The sequence below is a fragment of the Sus scrofa genome, chromosome 8, assembly GCF_054392235.1.
Source record: "Sus scrofa isolate SSC_HxYL_T2T_F1_AM1 chromosome 8, Sscrofa_HxYL_maternal_Yorkshire_Landrace_v2.0, whole genome shotgun sequence".
Classification (NCBI taxonomy): domain Eukaryota; kingdom Metazoa; phylum Chordata; class Mammalia; order Artiodactyla; family Suidae; genus Sus; species Sus scrofa.
In genome coordinates, this window is record NC_139390.1 from 1,997,563 (window position 1) to 2,015,967 (window position 18,405).

At 55.0% G+C, this 18,405-nt stretch overlaps 1 protein-coding gene across 8 annotated transcripts in view; it reads left to right on the plus strand.

Annotated features, from left to right (window-relative positions):
- The first annotated feature begins 472 nt into the window (after positions 1–472).
- The window catches only part of RGS12 (regulator of G protein signaling 12), a 111,784-nt gene continuing 93,851 nt past the window's right edge, over positions 473–18,405 (plus strand). For 4 of the 8 annotated variants that reach the window (XR_014812056.1, XM_084971349.1, XM_084971352.1 and 1 more), the window contains exon 1: positions 8,514–8,747. Coding sequence is in view for 3 of the 8 variants with exons in the window: in XM_084971349.1 (XP_084827475.1) it covers positions 8,740–8,747 (8 nt within the window). In the remaining 5 variants the exon portion in view is untranslated. Of the gene's footprint in view, positions 524–8,513; positions 8,748–18,405 lie in introns of those variants that run through there. The other 4 variants (XR_014812057.1, XM_084971350.1, XM_084971353.1 and 1 more) reach the window with 2 other exon arrangements.

The window sequence follows — 18,405 nt, forward strand, 5'->3', positions numbered from 1 at the left end:
CCGCCCCAGAGCCGGGAGGTCCCGCCCCTCAAGACCCGCCCCCTCACACCCCGCCCTTCACTTCACAGCCACGCCCCTCTTCCTGTCCCGCCTCCTGCAAGCTCTTTCCCTCGTCTTTTTCAACACTCTCCCTGGAAGCGCCGCCCCCGTCCTGTCCATTGGATTCCCGTCCGTGAGTGGGCTCCACAGGCCGTGCATTCCGGCCCCATCCTAAGGGCCGCCCCTCGACGTTGGAGGCCACAACCCCGCCCACCTTGCTCCCGGAGGGCGCGCTCCTCCCTCGACCCCGCCCACAGCCCCTCCCCTGAGGCCGCGCCCCCTCCGCGGCTTCGCCACGGCCGCCCCGTCCTCTCAGGAGGTACCGCCCCTTGCACGGCCTGGTCCTGCAGCTCCGCCCCGCCCACCAGGCGGCCCCGCCCCCGAAGAGCCCCGCCCCTCTCGGCCCCGCCCCTCGGCCCCCGGCGACGGCGGCGACCGTTGGGCGCGCGGGCGGAGCGGATCGCGGCCGGAGGGCGAGCGGCCGGTAGGTTGCGGGCCGGGCGCTGGCCGCCCCGCCTCCACTTTCTTTCTTCCCCGGGCGCGCGCTCGCGCCCTCCGCGGCCCGCCCCGCCCTGCGGAGCGGAGGGTGCTGGGGCGGCCGGCTCCCTGGGGTCCCGCGCTCGGGGCCGCCGGCCACCTTCGCCCGCCTTTTGTTCCCGGGCCCAACTCCAGGCCGGGCCGTGGGGCGGCCGCGGGGCCAGCCCGGGCCTGGGCGGGATCGAGGGCCGGCGCCGGGGTCGGGCGCTGGCGGCCGAGGGCGCGGGCCCGCCGTGCCCACCGCGTCCGCTCGGACGTCGTCCGGGCCGAGCCGCCCGGGCTCGCGAGTTTCCTGTCCGACCTCGCAGGCGGCCGCATTGTTTGGCCAGAGGCCGTCTCCAGAGACCCCAACTCTGGAAGCAACTGCAGCAACTCCGGTGCAGTGCCAGGCGCCTTCCCGTCCCAGGCCCCGTGCTCAGCGCAGGGTGTCGGGGTGCCGCAGCGAGGCCCCAGAGTTGAGGGGTGTCGACCGAGCGGTCCAGCGTATAGGTGTAGACAGAGTGTCTAGAGTTGTGGGGTGTAGACACAGTGGCCCAGAGTTGTTGGGTGTAGGCAGAGTGGTCTAGAGTGTGGGTGTAGACAGTGGCCCAAAGTGTAGGTGTAGACAGAGTGACCTGCAGTTGTGGGTGTAGACAGAGCAGCCCTGGGTTGTGCGGTGTAGACAGAGCCCTGGGCAGGCAACCACTCTGTCTGTGCTTCCCCATTGCTGGACTGGGCTTGGAATGGGACCTGCCCCGGGCCCCTCCGGGTTGTGGGTGGGTCTCCCGCCACATGGTCAGTGTCTGTTGCTTTCGTGGTCGCCGTGTGCCGTGATGGGAAGGGCACTTGTAAGGTCGTGGACCTGCAGGCAGGGACAGCGAGGTGGCTCCCCTTCCCGGGAGAGGAGCGGGGAGACACCCCACCCTGGTCTGCGGCAGGAGCCTGAGCAGGTAGTGGGAGAGGGCGACGCGCAGGGGAATGTGTTTCAAGTTTTACTTTAGAAACAGTTGTCACAGTGCGAGGTTTCGTCCAAACGCCTCCTGCCTCGCTTTGTGCCAAGAGGTGATAGGCACGGGGTGCCCTGCAGAGGACCTGGGCCTCAGGGGTGCTCCTCAGATGGGAACATCCTGTTGAGGAGGCGCCCACAGCGGGCACTGGGTGATGGTGACGGGCAGAGGTCACAGGGAGGTCACCAAAGATGAGGGCTGGACATGTTGAGCGGACCTGTGGGAGGACACAGGGTGGCAGTGTGGTGGGCAGGGTCAGGAGGCGAGAGGGAGGTGCCAGTGGCCAGGCGAGGAGCAGCTGGGGGCGGGGAGGCTGGGGCCAGTGTGGCCCTGGCGAGGTGGGGTGGGAGGAGCATGTTCACTTTCTGATTATATTGTCTTTAGACCTTTGTCTTTGTCTGAAATGGCCAAACAAGACAGTCGGATGAAGGCAAACAGTGTGTAGTTAAGACTTGGCACGTGCCATGCAGCGAGTCCTCCAAACAGCCAAGCCAGTGCCATTTACATTTGCTTTGAATTTGGTGGGATTCCCATAAACATTTTCCTTTCTAATTAGCTCTTGTACAAGCTTCCCGTGGCTGCTGTAACACGTAGCACCAACTTAGTGGCTTAAACAGTAGAAATGCATTCCTTCACAGTTCTGGAGGCTGGAAATCCTTTCGGCTTCTGGAGGCTGTCCTCAGGCCTTGGCCCAGGACCCCACGTCACATCCCCGGTGCCCCTCCTTCCGTCCTTGCCACCTGTCTTCACACCCCCCTCTGTCCCCTCCCACAAGGACACGTGATCGTGCTCAGGCCTCTTCGGGACCCTCACCCATCAGAGGCTCTTTAATGCGGTCACACCTGCCAAGCCCCTGTGGTCTATAAGGTGACATTCACGGCTCCAGGGCTGAGGACCTGATGTTGCTGGGAACCTCCCTGACTCTTTTGGAAAGGATGTGATCTCTCCTGGCCTGTGCTGGGGAGCAGCCACCTCGTACACCTCTCCGGCGTCTGTTGAGGGGCTGCGGCTCCTGCGTCCAGAAGTGCCTCGAGGTGTCCCTGCTTTGTGCTGGAGGAGAGGCTGCAGCTGTCCCAGGAGAGAAGATAGGCCTTGCTGGGGCTCAAGTCTGGCAGATCACTCTTTTTTTTTGGTGTGTGGGGGGGTGCTGCATCCATGGCCTGTGGAAGTACCTGGGCCAGCCAGGGATCGAACCCGTGCCGTAGGACCATGCTGGATCCTTAACCCGCTGAGCCACCAGGGAACTCCAGATCACTCATTTTTACTTGGGGGATGGTGGCTACCAGCTCCTTTGGCCATGTGACAAAAGCTGTAGTCAGTCTTCGCAGGTATACTCAACCCACGTGAAATGCAGTTTTACCATAGACACGAGTTTCCCTGTGGATTTTGAGGGTTCACCGGATTCACCATGACGGAGACCATTTGCTCCAGCCAAAGAACATGCATAGTTTGCCCTTTCTGCTCTCTTCCCTCTCCTTCCCAGTGGCCTTGCTGTCTTCAACCCTGTCATCGGGTCATATTCCCAATGTGTATCGCATTCTACATATACATCTTTTTCTATGTCTTGTTTTTGTCCCTTAACTGTGGCCTTGGCTGTCCTTACACCAGGTGTAGAGCTAAACGTACTGATGAGAGAATCAGCAGGAGCTCTCCTGTCCTGCTTGTGCCCCTCCCAGGGGCAGGCACCCTAGGTCCTCTCTCCTCAAGCCTTGGCTGCTGTTTAAGCTGCTGTCTTACAGTCTGTGTGTTTTGGTTTCTCTTGAAGGTGCAGGGGAGCGCTAGCTTCCCCTCTGCCGCACCACTGCTTCCTCTCCCCCCGGCTCCCAACTTAATCACTTCACCTTCTTTTGGCTAAACCAGTGTCCATTTCTCCCTTTTGCTTGTTATGGAACCCTGCGGTGCTGAGCCCAGCTCCTTTCTCACCCAGCCCAGGGGCTTCTTCCTATCACTATCCCCCAGCACTGTCCTGCCACACCCTGCTGTCCCTGTGGTGGCCCTTGTCGGCTGACGACTGTTGGGGACCCCCTGCCTCCTGCCCCGCTCTCTCTGGTCCTGCTGAGGTCTGTGCGCCTGTGTCCGTGTGTCCCTGTGCTCGGGACCTCATGGTCACTAAGAAACATTATGTGGATTTTTCTTTTGCTCTTGATTTTGAAAGTACATTTTCCTCTTCAGTTAACTTTTAGTTTAGCTGGGTATAGAATTCTGCTGGAAAGCATTTTCTCAGACCTTTGAAGCTGTTGCTTCATCGTTTGTAGCTTCCAGCACTAGTGGGAAGCTGATGACACTGTGATTTCAGTTCTTTATGTGATCTGGCCCCAGGAGACTCACAGGCGCTTCTCATTTCCCACATTCTGAAATATCAGTTGATGACATGTTCTCATGACTGTGCTGGGTGCGGTGGCTCCTCCAGCCTGAGCCCTGATATTTTGTGTTATTTTTAATTTTCTTTCAGTTTTGTGTTCTTTCTGGAGCTTCTTTTATTTGGATGTTGGAATTCCTGGGCTGACCTTCTAAGCCTGATCTTTTGTTCTCCTCTTGTTTCTCTCTTTGATGTTTGTTCTGCTCTTGGGAGATTGCTTTGCATTGTCTTCTAACTCTTCTATAATTGCTTTATTTCCGTTATCCTTTTTATTACTCATTATTTTGATTTCCTTTTCTGTTTTAACAAATAATATCTCCTTCTTTAATTAGAGGTGCAAGATCTTATCTCTTTCTCTCTCTTTTTTTTTTTTTTGCCTGTGCCCAAGGCATGCATAGTTCCTGGGCTGGGGATTGAACCTGTGCCACAGCAGTGACCTGAGCCATAGCAATGGTAATGCTGGATCCTTAACCCACTGTCCCACCAGGGAATTCCAAGTATACTTTGAGTTTTTATTCTGTCTTCTTATCTTCCTTTTTTTCCCCCCTATTTTTTTTTTAACTGGATTGTATCCTCTGTAAGACCGAGGATTTTTTCCTCAATATTGTTCATGGCTGAATTCAGACACTTAAAAATTGTGCCTGGCACACACAAGGAGCAGTAGACAGTGTTCAGATCTCCTGTATAACTGACGTTTGGGGGGGGGGGGGACTCTGGTCATTCTAATCATTGTTGAAAGATGTTACCCTTTCCAGCACTGACTGTGGTTGTTTATTTCTGCCTTGAAGTCTTCCGAGGTTTTGCTGTGTGAGGGAGAAGCTCTGTTCTTAGGCTTGCACATGTCTGTGATGATTGATTGCCTTCCTGATGAACAGAGCTTGTTTTGACCCAGGTGTCTGCTTTCGAGATGCTCCTGCCACTGTCCCCTGTCCCCTGTCTGCCCCGTCTGGCTTTCCCCGCCTTGTACTCTCAGCCTGTTTGTGTCCTTATCTTCCAAGTGAGCAGCTCATAAAGCCCATCCTGATGGTTTCTGCTTTTGAAGGTGAACATTGTCCATTTACGTTTTTAGTGTTTAAATTTCCTTCACGTTGAAAACTTTTATTAGCTAATAAACAATAAACACAGACTCTCCCAAGCAGCTGGGGGATGGGGTGGGGCAGAAATAATATTTTTGGAACGCTCTTAATGCCAGTTTTTTTGGCTGCACCCATGGCATGCAGATGTTCCCGAGCCAGGGATTGGACCCATGCTGCAGCAGTGACAACGCTGGATCCTTAACCCACTAGGCCATCAGGGAATGCCTCTTAATGCCAGTTTTTAAAAAGTGTTCATTACAGAAAGCACTCGACTGGATAGAGAGTAAACAGAAGAACATAGGGAACTCCCGGGCTCTCGTCAGTCCCCTGCAGTGAAGGTGCCATCCTGCACTTCCCGTCTCACCTTGACTCAGGCTCCTCCTCCCTCCTCTCTTGTCAGAGCTTTTCATTTCTCCTTCACGTGAATGTTCATAGGGCTGATTTGTGTCCCCCCTTTGTTTTCTATTTGTCCTATTTGTTGTCGTTGCTCTTTTTTCTTTCCTGTCTTATTTTGGGTTAATTAAATGTGTGCATATATATGTGTACACATGCAGATATACGTACACGTTTGCATTCATGTATGTCTGTAACAGATATGAATATAAGTACATATGCACATACATTTTCCTCAAAGATATGAAACATACAGACCCATATTTTATATATTTTAAGTATGCCATCTTAATTCCTTTATTGGCTTTTTGGCTGTACCTCTCTGTATTACTTCTTACTAATCTAAAATATGTTCTTATTACAGTCTGTTTAGAGTTAATTTTGTAACACTTTACATAAAATGTAAGAATTTTGTAATGGTAATAAAAGTTTCATTTATCCCCCTTTTGAGCTATTTGTTGTCATTCGCATCATATCTACATATGAACTGTACAACACTGTTAAAATTTCTGCTTTAAAGAGTCGCACGTACCTTAGAAAAATTAGGAGAAAGAAAACAATGTTTTGAAATATTTATTCACACATTCACCGTGTCTGTTGTGTTTCATTCCCTCTCGTAGATTCCAGTTTCCATCTGGCGTCATCCTCTTCAGCTCGAAACTCTTCCTTGAGCATTTCTTGCCCGTTAATGACAAATTCTGCTGAGTGTCGTTGATCTGAAAGGCCTTGATTTTCCTTGAACTTTAGAGGATCTTTTCGGGGGGTGTCTTTCCCAGCCCCTGACGCTGCCGCTTCCTCTCCTGACTGCTGTCAGTGGAGCAGGCGTTGCCCATCAGTGCTCTGCTGTCCCGTGTGTCACAGGGTGACCTACTCCGGCTCTTGTCTTGGCCTTGGCCTCCAGCTCTTGGACGGCGATGGGGGGCGGGGGAGGGTTTTTTCCTGAGCTTCCTGGATAAAGAAGTTTACAGTTTTTCCCCAGATTTGGGGAAGATCTGGTCATTGTTTATTCGGCTATGTTTTCTGCTGGATGTGTTCTCTTTCTGGAACGCCTGTTACACCGATGGCTGATGTTTGATATTGTCCCACAGGGCATTTGGGCCCTGTCCTAACTTTAAAAATCTTTTTGTCTCTTTTTCCTCTTTTTTCTTCCATCTCTAATCTGCTGTTGAGTCCATTTCGTTGAGTTTTAAAATTTTGGTTATTGTAGTTTTTATTTCTACAATGTCCACTTCTTTTTTATAGTTTTCATTTCTCAACTGAGCTATGCCATCTCTTTACTGTGACTATGTTTTGCATTAAATCTGCGAACACACTATATTAGCTGCTTTAAAGTTCTTACGTGCTAATTTCAACTCCTGGGTTATCTCAAGATCAGTTCTTATCGGCTTCTTTGTCTCTTGACTGTCCCTCGTGCCTCTCTGTTTCTCTGAACATCCAGTGCTATTTGACTGTGTGCTGGACATCGCAGATGGGCCACTGCCCTTTCTCTTTTCTGAAGAGCTCTGAGTGTGTCCTGAAGTTAATTTGTCAGGACTCAAGACTGAACCCTGCCGTGCTCTCCCTGGTGTGCTGGGACTGATGGCTGCCTCCTTGGGTGTGGGCTCCTGGGGGCACTGGCCCGGGGCCTGGGCACAGTTTACCAACAGGTTTCAGGGCTTCCTCCTGTCCCCCTTGTTTTCCAACCACCTGCTTCTGACTAGAAGCTGGAGGAACACAGCCTCCACCAGAGCCGTGGGCGGCTATGCGCCTGAGTCTCACCCAGCACAGCCCTCTTCCTGCAGAGCTAACTCCCTCTGGCTTCTGCCTGCTCCCCCAGCGCTCCAGTACCTTCAGGTGGTTGGGGTTTGTATTTGCAACTTGATTTAGCAGCACAGGAGACTGCGTGGGGCTTTTCACATCACTGTGGACCTCCCGGTGCGTGGCTCAGCAGCCAGGCTTTGATCTTTGAGGCGTCCTGGGTTCTCACCTAGAACCAATCAAGGCAGGAAGCCATGCTAGCCTAAAAGAAAGCTTGTCCTTAGCAAGTCCCAGGTAAGGGGAGGTCCTGGTGGTTCTTCTCAGTGCTTCTCAGATGTGTGAAGGCGCGTGAGGAGCGTGGTGGCCAGGACGCCGCCCCCTGCCGTGAGCTGCTGAGGGATGGGGCCGGTGCTGTGGTCCACTGACCTCTGCAGGGTGCAGGTTCCCTGGGCCACGCTCTGTCTGTGGGCTGAGGCTTGGGCGCAGATCCCTGCCCTTGGCGCTGTGCTCTTTGCCCAGACTGACGTCGGGCAAATGGCTTTTGCATTCCAGCTTCTGTCTGGAAGATCGGCTGTTGTGGGGATGAGCTGGAATGGGGCTGTGAAATGGTGGGGACTGACACATCCGATGCCCCTGGGCACATCCTGCCGAGTGTAGTGCCCCAGCCCGGCCCAACACACATTTCACCCGGAGGCACTTGGGCAGTGAGGTGCCCAAACTGTCCGCTCCCCAGACCCCCTCCTTGGTGGCCCGGCTCCAGCCCAGAGGGACGGGTGCGAGGAGTTAAGGTTAGCAGCCGGCCGCCTCTTCTCCCTGGGTCCCTGCTGTATCAGTTTCCCGTGGCTGCTGTAACCGAGCACTGCCACCTGGGCGCCTTAAAACAGCCGGCGTTCATTCTCACCTTTCTGGAGGCAGGTGTCCAAATCCCTGAGTCGGTTGGGCCGTGTGGGCGTCCGTGCCAGTGCCCGCAGGGCCCAGCCTCTCCGGAGCCCCAGTAGGGTCCTTCCTGCCTCTTCTGGCTCCGGGGGCTGCTGGTGGCCTCTTTGCTCCAGCCTGTGCCCCCATCTTCACATGCCCTCCCCTGTGTGGGAACGTCCCTCTGCCTCCCGCTTCCAAGGACCCTGTGGTGGCAGTGAGGGCCCCGGGATGCTCTGGGGTCATGTCCTCATCTCAGAACCCTAGCCCAAGCCCAGCTACGAAGACCCTTTTTCCAAATACGGTCACCGTCTAGGCTCGGGAATTAGGGCCTGATGTCTTTGGGGCCACGATCAGCCCACTGCGCCCTGCCTGCACCTGGGAGGGGAGGAGCCGCAGGGGGGCCGAGGGGGCGGGGCCTCCCAGCACCTGACCAGCTCTGGCCCCGCCCCTCCGCCGTTGCCAGGGGACGTGGCCACCTGCAGTGCAGGCCCAGGCGCCCCCCGGACCGTGGGCTTGCAGAGTGACTGAGGGAGGCACGCGAGCAGAAGGGTCACATCCGTCTACAACGCTGCCCTTTTCCCTCTTGAACCCGGTAGCAAACCACCGGATTTGTCTGGGGGGGCGGTCTCAGGTAGGAGGCCTGAGATAGGACCTGTTCCTTGGAGAGGCAGATGGTTCTCAGTTGTTCCTCCGGATGCTGGGGTGAGCGAGGCAGAGCGAGGAGAGGAGGGGGATGGAGGGCCGGGCGGGCCTGGCGGCGCCTCCTGCCCGGGGCCTGTCGGGGCTGTGGGAGGGTGGGGTGGCAGGGGAGGGGCAGCCAGGCTCCGGCCTGGGGCTGCTGGGTCAGACCGCCCGGGCGGCATTGTGGCCAGGTGCGGCCAGCAGCCTCCTCTGGGCCTTCGTAGTTAGATTTCCCCGGTGAAACCTGCTGTGCCGTGTTTGGGACATACTTATTTGTACTGAAAAAGTTCCTCGTCTTTTATCTGAAATTCACATTTAACTGGGTGTCCTTTATGTATTTGCTAAATCCAACAACTTCATAGTCCCACTTTGCCCAGGTTTGAAAACCACAAACAAAAACAAATATCAAGCAGAGAGAAAAAGGGAACGTCCGATAGTAACAGGAAGGAAAGCCGGGATGGTTTAACCTTCCATTTTCAAGATTATTGAGCTAGAATTTGGTTTTGGAATCAAAAGTAGTCCCCCAATTCCGTCAGCTATAGATCCTGAGTCACTGTGGCTTCAGCTTGTCCTGAAATCAGTAACGGCCAGGCCGGTGCCCAGAGCCCACTAAGAGCAGGGTCTGCCTGACGAAGGCAGGGGTAGGTTGGCACCTGCCCTCGGACCCCCTCAGAGGGGCTGCGGGGAGCTAGACTGGAGCGAGGTGGGGCCCCTGGCCCCTGTGACGCTTCTGCACAATCAGGGTTTCTGGGGTTCATGGCCTCTGTGGCAGGTGGACTCTGAGCTGACCGTTCCTGCTGCTCCTTGTGACAGCGGGGCTCTGCTTCCCCTGCCCCTGGCGGTGCTTCCCTTAAACCTGCCTCCTGGCTTGTCCCCTACGTGTGCATCGCTGCCCAGGGGTAAGGGGCTGCAGCCCAGGGCTTGGGCAGTATCTGCTGGGCTGGGGTGTGGGTGAGGGTTGGAGAAGTTGGCGGGGGTCTGGGGTGGGGTGGGGAGGGGGGGTGGGGAGGGGAGTTGGGGACCAGCTGAGCCAGGGAGTGGTGGAGGGAGGGTGTGAGGGTACGTCCAGGGTAGAGCCATTTTTCAAGTGGAGTCGGGGCTATGGGAGCCCTCCTGTGTCCCCCCACCCAGTCCTGTGTGTGGGGAGGGCCGGGCCATCACTGGTCACCTGATTGTAATGCCTACCGGGTGCTGCCCATCGAGGCCACTTGACAGTTATTGAGTGAGTGAGTGAGTGAGCAGGTGGTGAGATGGACCTGCCCGAGGTGGGAGGGCAGGCTGGACCCCGCGGAGGCACAGGAGCCTGTATCCTAGCTGGAGCAGGATCGTGTGTGGGGAGTGTGGGCGGCAGTGCCCCCCACCTGCTCTCCCTCCCCCCGCTCCCTCCCCCTGCCCCCGCTGTCCCCTGCCCCCGCTGTCCCCTGCCCCTGTCGTTGCTGTGTCACCACTGCCATCTCCCACCACCGGACTGTCTGGCTGCCTCCCCTCTGCCCAGCTGCTTCTTAACTGAGACCTTTCTTAAATTCCTCCGTGGGTGGTGTCCTCATTGTGATGTGAATTAGAAAACTCATTTGAAAATGCGCCTCCCTCGGTGTCTCCAGAGGTGGTGCCAAGTGGCAGCAGAGGGTCCCTGTCCGCCGGGACCGGCCTGTGTGTGCTGGGAGACGGTGTTTGTGGACACAGGTGCCTGGTTACAGCATAGGTGTCTTCTGTGTCCTCTGAGGCTGCAGGGGTCTGTGCCCCAGTGTCTGTGTGCGCCCAGCTGCTGTTAAATAAACGAGGCGGGGTCTTCTGCTCCTGGGAGGTCCTGTGCTTCTAGTTCTTTCTCTCATATGAGAGCTCTCACACATTTGTTTCTCCTGACTGGTTGTCATATGGTTTTTCTCAGGATGTAAGCTGTATTGCGCGGGTTTAGAATCACTCAGGATTAACGTGGACTCGCGTGAGGTCAAATCGCGTCTTTGCTGCTGAACCTAGATTTCCTTCTGCACACGTTGAAGAGAAGTGCTGGGTGGAGAGTGCTCGCCAGGCCTGGTGCAGGCAGGGGCGATGAAATATTCAAGCCGCCTGCAGGGATCCTCTTTCTCCCACAGGCCTCAGGGGTCCGTGGGGCTCCCTCCCTGGGGCGGGCGGTGGGCAGCTGCCCGCCCCTCCCTCTGCAGCTCAGCTGCGCTCCCCGTCCCACCCAGCTCAGTGCTTTTACAGATTCCGTGTCGCGTGCCCGTGGGCGATGGAGCCAGGCGAGTGTAAAGCGAGCCTCCTGAACTTTACGTGGCACGTGTGCTGTCAGCCCGGCGGTATTTCTCTGACTTAGGTTCCTTTCGGAATTCCATTTCCTTTTCACATTATTGGGCTGTGGGTGATAATTGTGTGTACGTTTTCCTGACGCCTTAAATATTCTTCGAGTTGCCAGTCTTTCATTTCTTCTGCTGTTTTCACCTCTTTCCCGATCGCTTCTATTTGCGGTGTTTCCTAATGCCGAGAGCTGCTTTTCTGTTCAGCAAATTCTCGTCTCCATCCCTAGTTGCCACGTGGCGTCCAGCAAGCGACCGCCCTCTTCCTGAGACTGACCTGGAAGCAGGAGGGGACGAGACCAGACTGAAGCCTCGGATACGTGTCCTGCAGCTTGGCCTCGTGTTTTATTTGGGCTTAAAGGGTGAAAACTGAAAGAATTGCCGTTTGAAAAAAAAAATCCATGCAGAAAACTGCATAATAGCAAAATGCTGAGCTGGAACATTTTGGCTTATTATAAATTACTCAGCCATGCATACTAATAATTTTGGTGGCTGCTGATTTGCTTCCTAAACTTAGATTAATGTTCAGATTTGGGCTCATGGGGAGTTCTCTTGGGGCGCTGTGGATTAAGGATCTGGTGTCGTCTCTGCAGTGGTGCGTGTTTGATCCCTGGCCAGGGGTCTTCCACGTGCCAAGGGCACAACCAAAAAGAAAAAAGAAAAAAAATTGGGTGATGAGGCTATCGAGGAATTGAGATAGACTCTTAGAGAACCAGGTGGGGAATTTTTGTTGGCGGAAATGCTTCAAGGGGGTCCGTCTCTACCCAGGCATTTGCTCTTGTGCTAATCATAAAAACGGATGCCGGAGTTCCATGGTGGCTCAGCGATAATGAACCTGACTAGGATCCATGAGGATGCGGGTTCCATCCCTGGCCTTGCTCAGTGGGTTAAGGATCCGGCGTTGCTGGGAGCTGTGGTGTAGGTCGCAGATATGGCTTGGAACTTGCATTGCTGTGGCTGTGGTGTAGGCTGGTGGCTAGAGCTCCCATTAGACCCCTCGCCTGGGAACCTCCATATTCCGTGGGTGCGGCCCTGAAAAATAATAATAATAATAATAATAATAAAATCAAAAAATAAAAAAAGGGAGGCAGCCTGGGGTGTATTTAAGAGCCCTGGGTTTGCATCCTAACCATCTTTGTTGTGGTCGCAGGCAAGTGCCTGGGCCTCGGTTTCCTTCTTCGTGACGTGGGGTTATTATGTTTAGCGTGTGAGGCCTGACTGATGATGGCCTTGTATTAGCCAGGGCTTCCCACGCCCGTCCCTTTATCTCTGGCTTATGCAGTGTGGTCTCCGTAGTCACCTCGTCACCGGTTAGATTGTGGGACACTTTCCGAAGCACTTAACCATGCATTGCTGCTTGGAAGTAAATACGGTGCCATTCTGTGTGTGTTTACAGCAGGAGTGGTTGCAGATCCAATGATAGCATTCCTGTTTTGCTTTGTGTTGTGATTGCTGCTGTTAACGCCTCACCCCTAAAATCACAGGTGTTTTCCGTGGTCAGGAATCTGGGTGAGGCCTCGCCAGTCCCTCTGCCCCAGGCCTCACACAGGGTTGTGGTCAGGGTGGCGGCCGGGCTGCAGGGCTGCAGGGGAGGGGTGGTGGGTATTTGCTCCCAAGCTCACTCTCGTAGTCGTTGGTGGCCTCAGCAGATCCATTTCCAAGGTCGCTGATGTGACTGTCGGCCGGCCGCGTGACCTGGCTGGCTGTTGACCAGAGACGCTGTTCTTTGCCATGTGGGCTGCTCCTTAGGGCAGCGCCCAGCCTGGCAGCTGACATCCCCCGGAGTGCGTGAGGGAGGGGGTGAGCAGGACAAGCCCACGGTCTTTGGGTCACCTCTCTTGGAAGTGACGTCTTATCACTTTCGCCGTGTTGAGCTTGTTGGATGTGAGGAACTGGGTCCAGCCTGCACTTGGAGGAGGGGACTGGCCCAGTGGGGGGACAGCTCGGAGGCAGGGTCCCGGGGCCGTCTCTGAGGCTGCCCGTTGGTGTCCCAGCCGTGGCCCCGGTGACTCATGTCCCTCCCACACACCGAACACTGTGCCCCAGGATCCTGCCCTGAGGGGATCGGCTCAAAGCCCTGAATCCCACCATCTCAGTCAGCTCCGGTGTGGATGAGGTCCCGGCTGCAGTTCCCTGAGTTCCGTTCCAGGGGAGCCCTTCCTGTCCATCCGTGGACTTGAACTCAAGACCCGCTCTCAGCCCCTCCACCCAAAGGAGAGCGCGGAGCTGGGACAGACACAGGATGACGCTGGAGGCTCCTGCTCAACTGGGGCAAATGGGAGGCATCAGGAGTCACAGGGGCACAGCAGGCCTTTGCTCCGGCCTGGAAGGTGCTGGGATCCCTTGGTAGCTCTGAAGACCTGGGGAGGGTCAGGCGGCAGGAGGCGAGGCGGCGAGAGCGTTCAGGCGAGGCGTGCAGAGGGGGGGCCAGCTGGCCGGGAGGAGAGCCCAGCCGAGCAGGGGGACTGCGGGGGGCGAGGGCACCGCCTTGGAGGCGTCCTCCCCACACGACTGCCTCGCCTGAGTCACCCGCCTCCAGTTGGGCTAATCGGATGCTCGTTGGGGGCTTTCTGTACACTCGCCAAGTCCTGGCCTTGTGGTCTGGAAACTCCGGTGGGTGGTCGTTTCCTTCCTTAAATAGAAATGCGTCATTCTGCTCAGGCCCTTGACCCTCAGGACCGTCCTCAGGGCACATGTCGCGTCCTTGGGAGTGGCCCCTGGTCCTGGCCGCCTGACTCCGGCCCCATGGCTTTGGTTCTCTCGGGGAGCTGCGGGGTCATACCGTGTCCCCGTGGCTCCTCAGACGGTGCCGCAGTTAGCGGGAACCTGGCCCCCGCCTGGCCCCCAGGACAGGTGCTCTGTGGTCTCCATTGTACAGGAGTCGCCTGACCAAGGTCAAATGAGTGGCTGGGCCCCCAGTGTCCAGCTGTGCAGTCTGAGGTCCCTGACTGGAACCGTCCGATGTGCTGTCTCAGCTGCTGCGCGCAGCCAGGTGGGCTTCCCCAGGACGGGCTCCCCCAGGACAGCCTTCTGTAGGACAGCCCCCCCCCCAGGACAGGTCCCCTAGGACAGCCTCCCCCAGGCTCCCCCAGGACAGCCTTCTGCAGGACAGCACCCCCCCCAGGACAGGTCCCCTAGGACAGCCTCCCCCAGGCTCCCCCAGGATGGCTCCCCCAGGACAGGCCCCCTAGGGTGGGCCCCCCAGGATGGACCCCCCAGGATAGGTGTGCCTGGGCGGCCCCCCTGACTCCCTGGTTCTCTTGCTTGCCTGCACAGGGAAGGCCGGGGTGGAGGTAGGGGGGGGGGTTGACGTGTGCAGATGGCAGCCCCGCCTTGTGTCAGGAGGGCTATTGCGCCTCTGGTCTTGAGGGGAGGGGAAGGTGCTGCCTGACCAGCAGTCCCTTTAAAAAGAGCACTTCCCTCTTGGTTCCAGAGGCCACGTCTTTCAGGGAAAGTGCGGGGAATGCTCCCGCTACCACTCAGAGGAGGGGGTTCTGGGAGCTCTGCCCGCAGCGTGTCTGTCTGTCTGTCTGACAGATGGTCTGTGCCAGTGCTGCTGGGTCTGTGGGCGCCGGGGCTCAGCCCTCCCGAGGCAGCCCCTCGCTGGGGAGTTCCCATCATGGCTCAGCGGTTGACGAACCCTATTAGTATCCATGAGGATGTAGGTTTGATCCCTGGCCTGGCTCAATGGGTTAAGGCTCTGGCGTTGCTGCGGCTGTGGTGTAGACCAGCAGCTGCAGCTCCAATTCGACCCCTAGCCTGGGAAGCTCCATATGCCATGGGTGTGCCCCCCCCAAAAAGAAAAGAGACAGGCCTGGGGAGTCAGATGGGGACTGCTCCCTGCTGAGGGCAGCCGGGTCCCCGAGGGTCAGCGTCGGGCAGAGGCGGTCTCCGGCCTCCCCGTGTGTGCCTGCCTGGCCATGGCACCAGAGCGACGCCACTGGACGTGCTGCCTTTCCTGGCCACCTTCACCTTTTAGAGCTGCCGCGGGTTGAACTCCTGGAGGGTTAGCAGTACAGCTCACTCCGCTGGTGCCTGGGGAGCGTGGCCGGTGTACCCCAGCCTGAACACCCTGCCCAGGCCTTCCCTTGCCTGCCGCCTTCTTCAGCAAAAGCCAGCTGGAGCCACAGCACCGGGAGGGCCGGGCTCTGCTGGCCTCTGTTCCTGAATCTGCTGGCAGGTCCTGTTCCTTCGCCTAAGACGTTTCTCTCTGAAAGTTTGGTGGGACTTTTTCACTTCTCCTGCTTAGCACTTGGTGGGCCCTTTGAATTGACAGGTGTCTGTCTTCCTGTAGCTCCGGGAAATGGGCCATTGACTTCTGGACCCGCCAGGCAGGCAGACGTTACTGTGCAAACGCTGACCGCCACTAATGAATCCAGTCCATCAGCCAGGCAGCCAGCCCTGGCCCCCGTCTGTCCGTCTCGCCCTCCCTCCATCCGTCCATCCGTCCGTGCATCGCTCATCCTCCCATCCATTCCGCACCCCCACGCCTTCGTCCCTCCGTCCCTCCCCGCGTCAGTGCAGCTGTGTCTCCCGGCTCCGTGGTAACTAGTTGCTCAGGCAGAAGCAGCCTGGTGGCAGACCATTCCCTGGGCTTTGGCATAATTGTGGTTTGGGACTTGTTTTTTTTTTTTTTTTTTTTTGTCTTTTTGTCTTTTTTGTTGTTGTTGTTGTTGCTATTTCTTGGGCCACTCCCGCAGCATATGGAGGTTCCCAGGCTAGGGGTTCAATCGGAGCTGTAGCCACCGGCCTACGCCAGAGCCACAGCAACGCGGGATCCGAGCCGCGTCTGCAGCCTACACCACAGCTCACGGCAACGCCGGATCGTTAACCCACTGAGCAAGGGCAGGGACCGAACCCGCAACCTCATGGTTCCTAGTCGGATTCGTTAACCACTGCGCCACGACGGGAACTCCGGTTTGGGACTTGTAATGAAACTGCTGTGTTTTCTCTGTGTGTGGGACCTGAGCGTGATGGCCTGGGTCCCCCGTGTTGTGGGGGTAGGGCTTGCGGTCTTCCCTTTGATGGAGCTGCTATAGTTCTTCCAGTTTCCCGCTCTCCTTTCCCACTTTTTCAAAAAAGTCAAATGAGGTCAGACATCCCACCAAATGTGAAAATCTGGCTTCAATTTTAGCTGTCTCCAAAGTTCTCCAAAGAGAATTTTGTGTTTTCCACATAATCTACACTTTGGGTCACCTAAGTACGCCCTACATGTTTGGGGAAATCTTTCCGATGCCCTTTGTGGGGCTCGCAGTGATGGGCGAGTGGAGGGAGCTTCCCACCGAATTTGCTTTCCTCTCCCAGCCCGTAGCCCCTGGACCCATGCCCTTGGCCTCTCAGTTCTCCGTGCTGCCCCGTCTCCTGGTCCTTCTGCTCTGCCAGGGAAACTGCCCCGAACTGTCCTCGAGCCCTGGCTTGTTTGTGGGTGTTTGCAGCCTCTGTTTGCATGGTTGTTCCTTATTTGTAATAGCCTTCTCCTGAGGCTGCGTTTTTCTGTTTTGCAGGGCAAGTACCACATTCGTTTTATCGATGTAGAGTTAACATACAGTATTATAGAAGTTACGGGTGTACCATGTAGTGATTCACAAATTTCTTTTGTCTTTTTTTTAGGGCCATACCCTTGGCATATGGAAGTTCCCGGGCTAGGGTTTGAATTGGAGTTGCAGCTGCCGGCCTACACCACAGCCACAGCAATGCTAGATCTGAGCCGCATCTGCAGCCTACACCACAGCGCACAGCAACGTCGGATCCTTAACCCACTGAGCAAGGCCAGGGATCGAACCTATGTCCTCATAGATACTAGTTGGGTTCATTACTGCTGAGCCACAATGGGAACTCCGTGATTCATAATTTTTAAAGGCTATACTCCATTTATAGTTATTGTAGACTATTGGCTGTATTCCCTGTGTTGTGCAATATGTGTTCGGTAGTTTTGGGTTTTTTTTTTTTTTTTTTTTTTGTCTTTTTAGGGCCGCACCGCGGCACATGGAGGTTCCAAGCCTAGGGGTCCAATCGGAGCTGTAGCCACCAGCCTACCCCACAGCTGCAGCAACATGGGATCTGAGCTGCATCAGTGACCTACACCACAGCTCATGGCAATGCCAGATCCTTAACCCACTGACTGAGGCCAGGGATCGAACCTGTGTCCTCATGGATGCTAGTCAGATTCATTTCTGCTGAGCCACGGTGGGAACTCCTATCCTTGTAGCTTATTATTTATTTGTTTATTTTTGGTTGTGCCTGTGGCATACAGAAGTTCCAGGGCCAGGGAGCAAACCCACGCCATGGCAATGACCAGAGCCACAGGGGTGACAATGCTGGATCCTAAACCTGCTGAGCCACCAGGGAACTCCTTTTTTTGGGGGGGGGAGGGTGTTATTTGTTTTCTTGATGTTGAATTGTATGAGCTGTTTATATATTTTGGATATTAACCTCCTATTGGTCATATCACGTGCAAATATTTTCTCTCATTAAGTAGGTTCTCTTTTCATTTTGTTGACAGGTTCCTTTGTTGTGCAAAAGCTTTTCAGTTTAATTAGGTCCTATTTGTTTAGTTTTGCTTTTATTTCCCTTGCTTTAGGAGACGTATCCAAAAAATATTGCTATGATGTATGTCAAGGAATGTTCCGCCCAAGTTTTCCTGTAGGAGTTTTATGGTTTCCGGTCTTGCCTTTAGGTCTTTAATCCGTCTGGCGTTTCTTTCTGTATATGGTGTTCTCATGTCATTCTTCTACATCTAACTGTCCAGTTTTCCCAGCACCGCCTAGCGAAGAGGCTGTCTTTTCTCCATTGTGTCTTCTTGCCTCCTTTGTCGTAGATTAACTGACCATAAGTGTGTAGGGTTTTTGGCTGGCTCTCTTTTCTGCTGCATTCATATGTGTGCTAGGACCATGTTGTTTTAATGACTAGCTTTCTAGTGTAGTCTGAAGTCAAGAAGCCTGATTCGTACAGCTCTTCTTTCTTAAGATGGCTTTGGCTATTCTGGGTCTTGCGTGTTTCCATACAAATTAAAAAAATCTTCTAATTCTGTGAAAAATGCCGTTGGTATTTTGATAAAGACTGCATTGAGTCTAGGTTGTCTTGGGTAGTATGGTCATTTTAACAATATTGATTCTTCCAATCCAAGAACATTCTATATCTTTCCATCCATTTGTATCGTCTTCAGTTTCTTTCATCAGCATCTTATAGTTTTTGGAGTGTAGGTCTTTTGCCTCCCTAGTTGGGTTTATTCCTAGGTATTTTATTCTTTTTCACGCAATGGTAAATGGTGTTGTTTCCTTAATTTCTCTTTCCGAGAGTTTGCTGTTAGTGTATGGAAATGCGTCAGGCTTCTCTGTATTACCTTTGTATCCTGCACCTTTGTTGAATTCATTGATGAGCTCTAG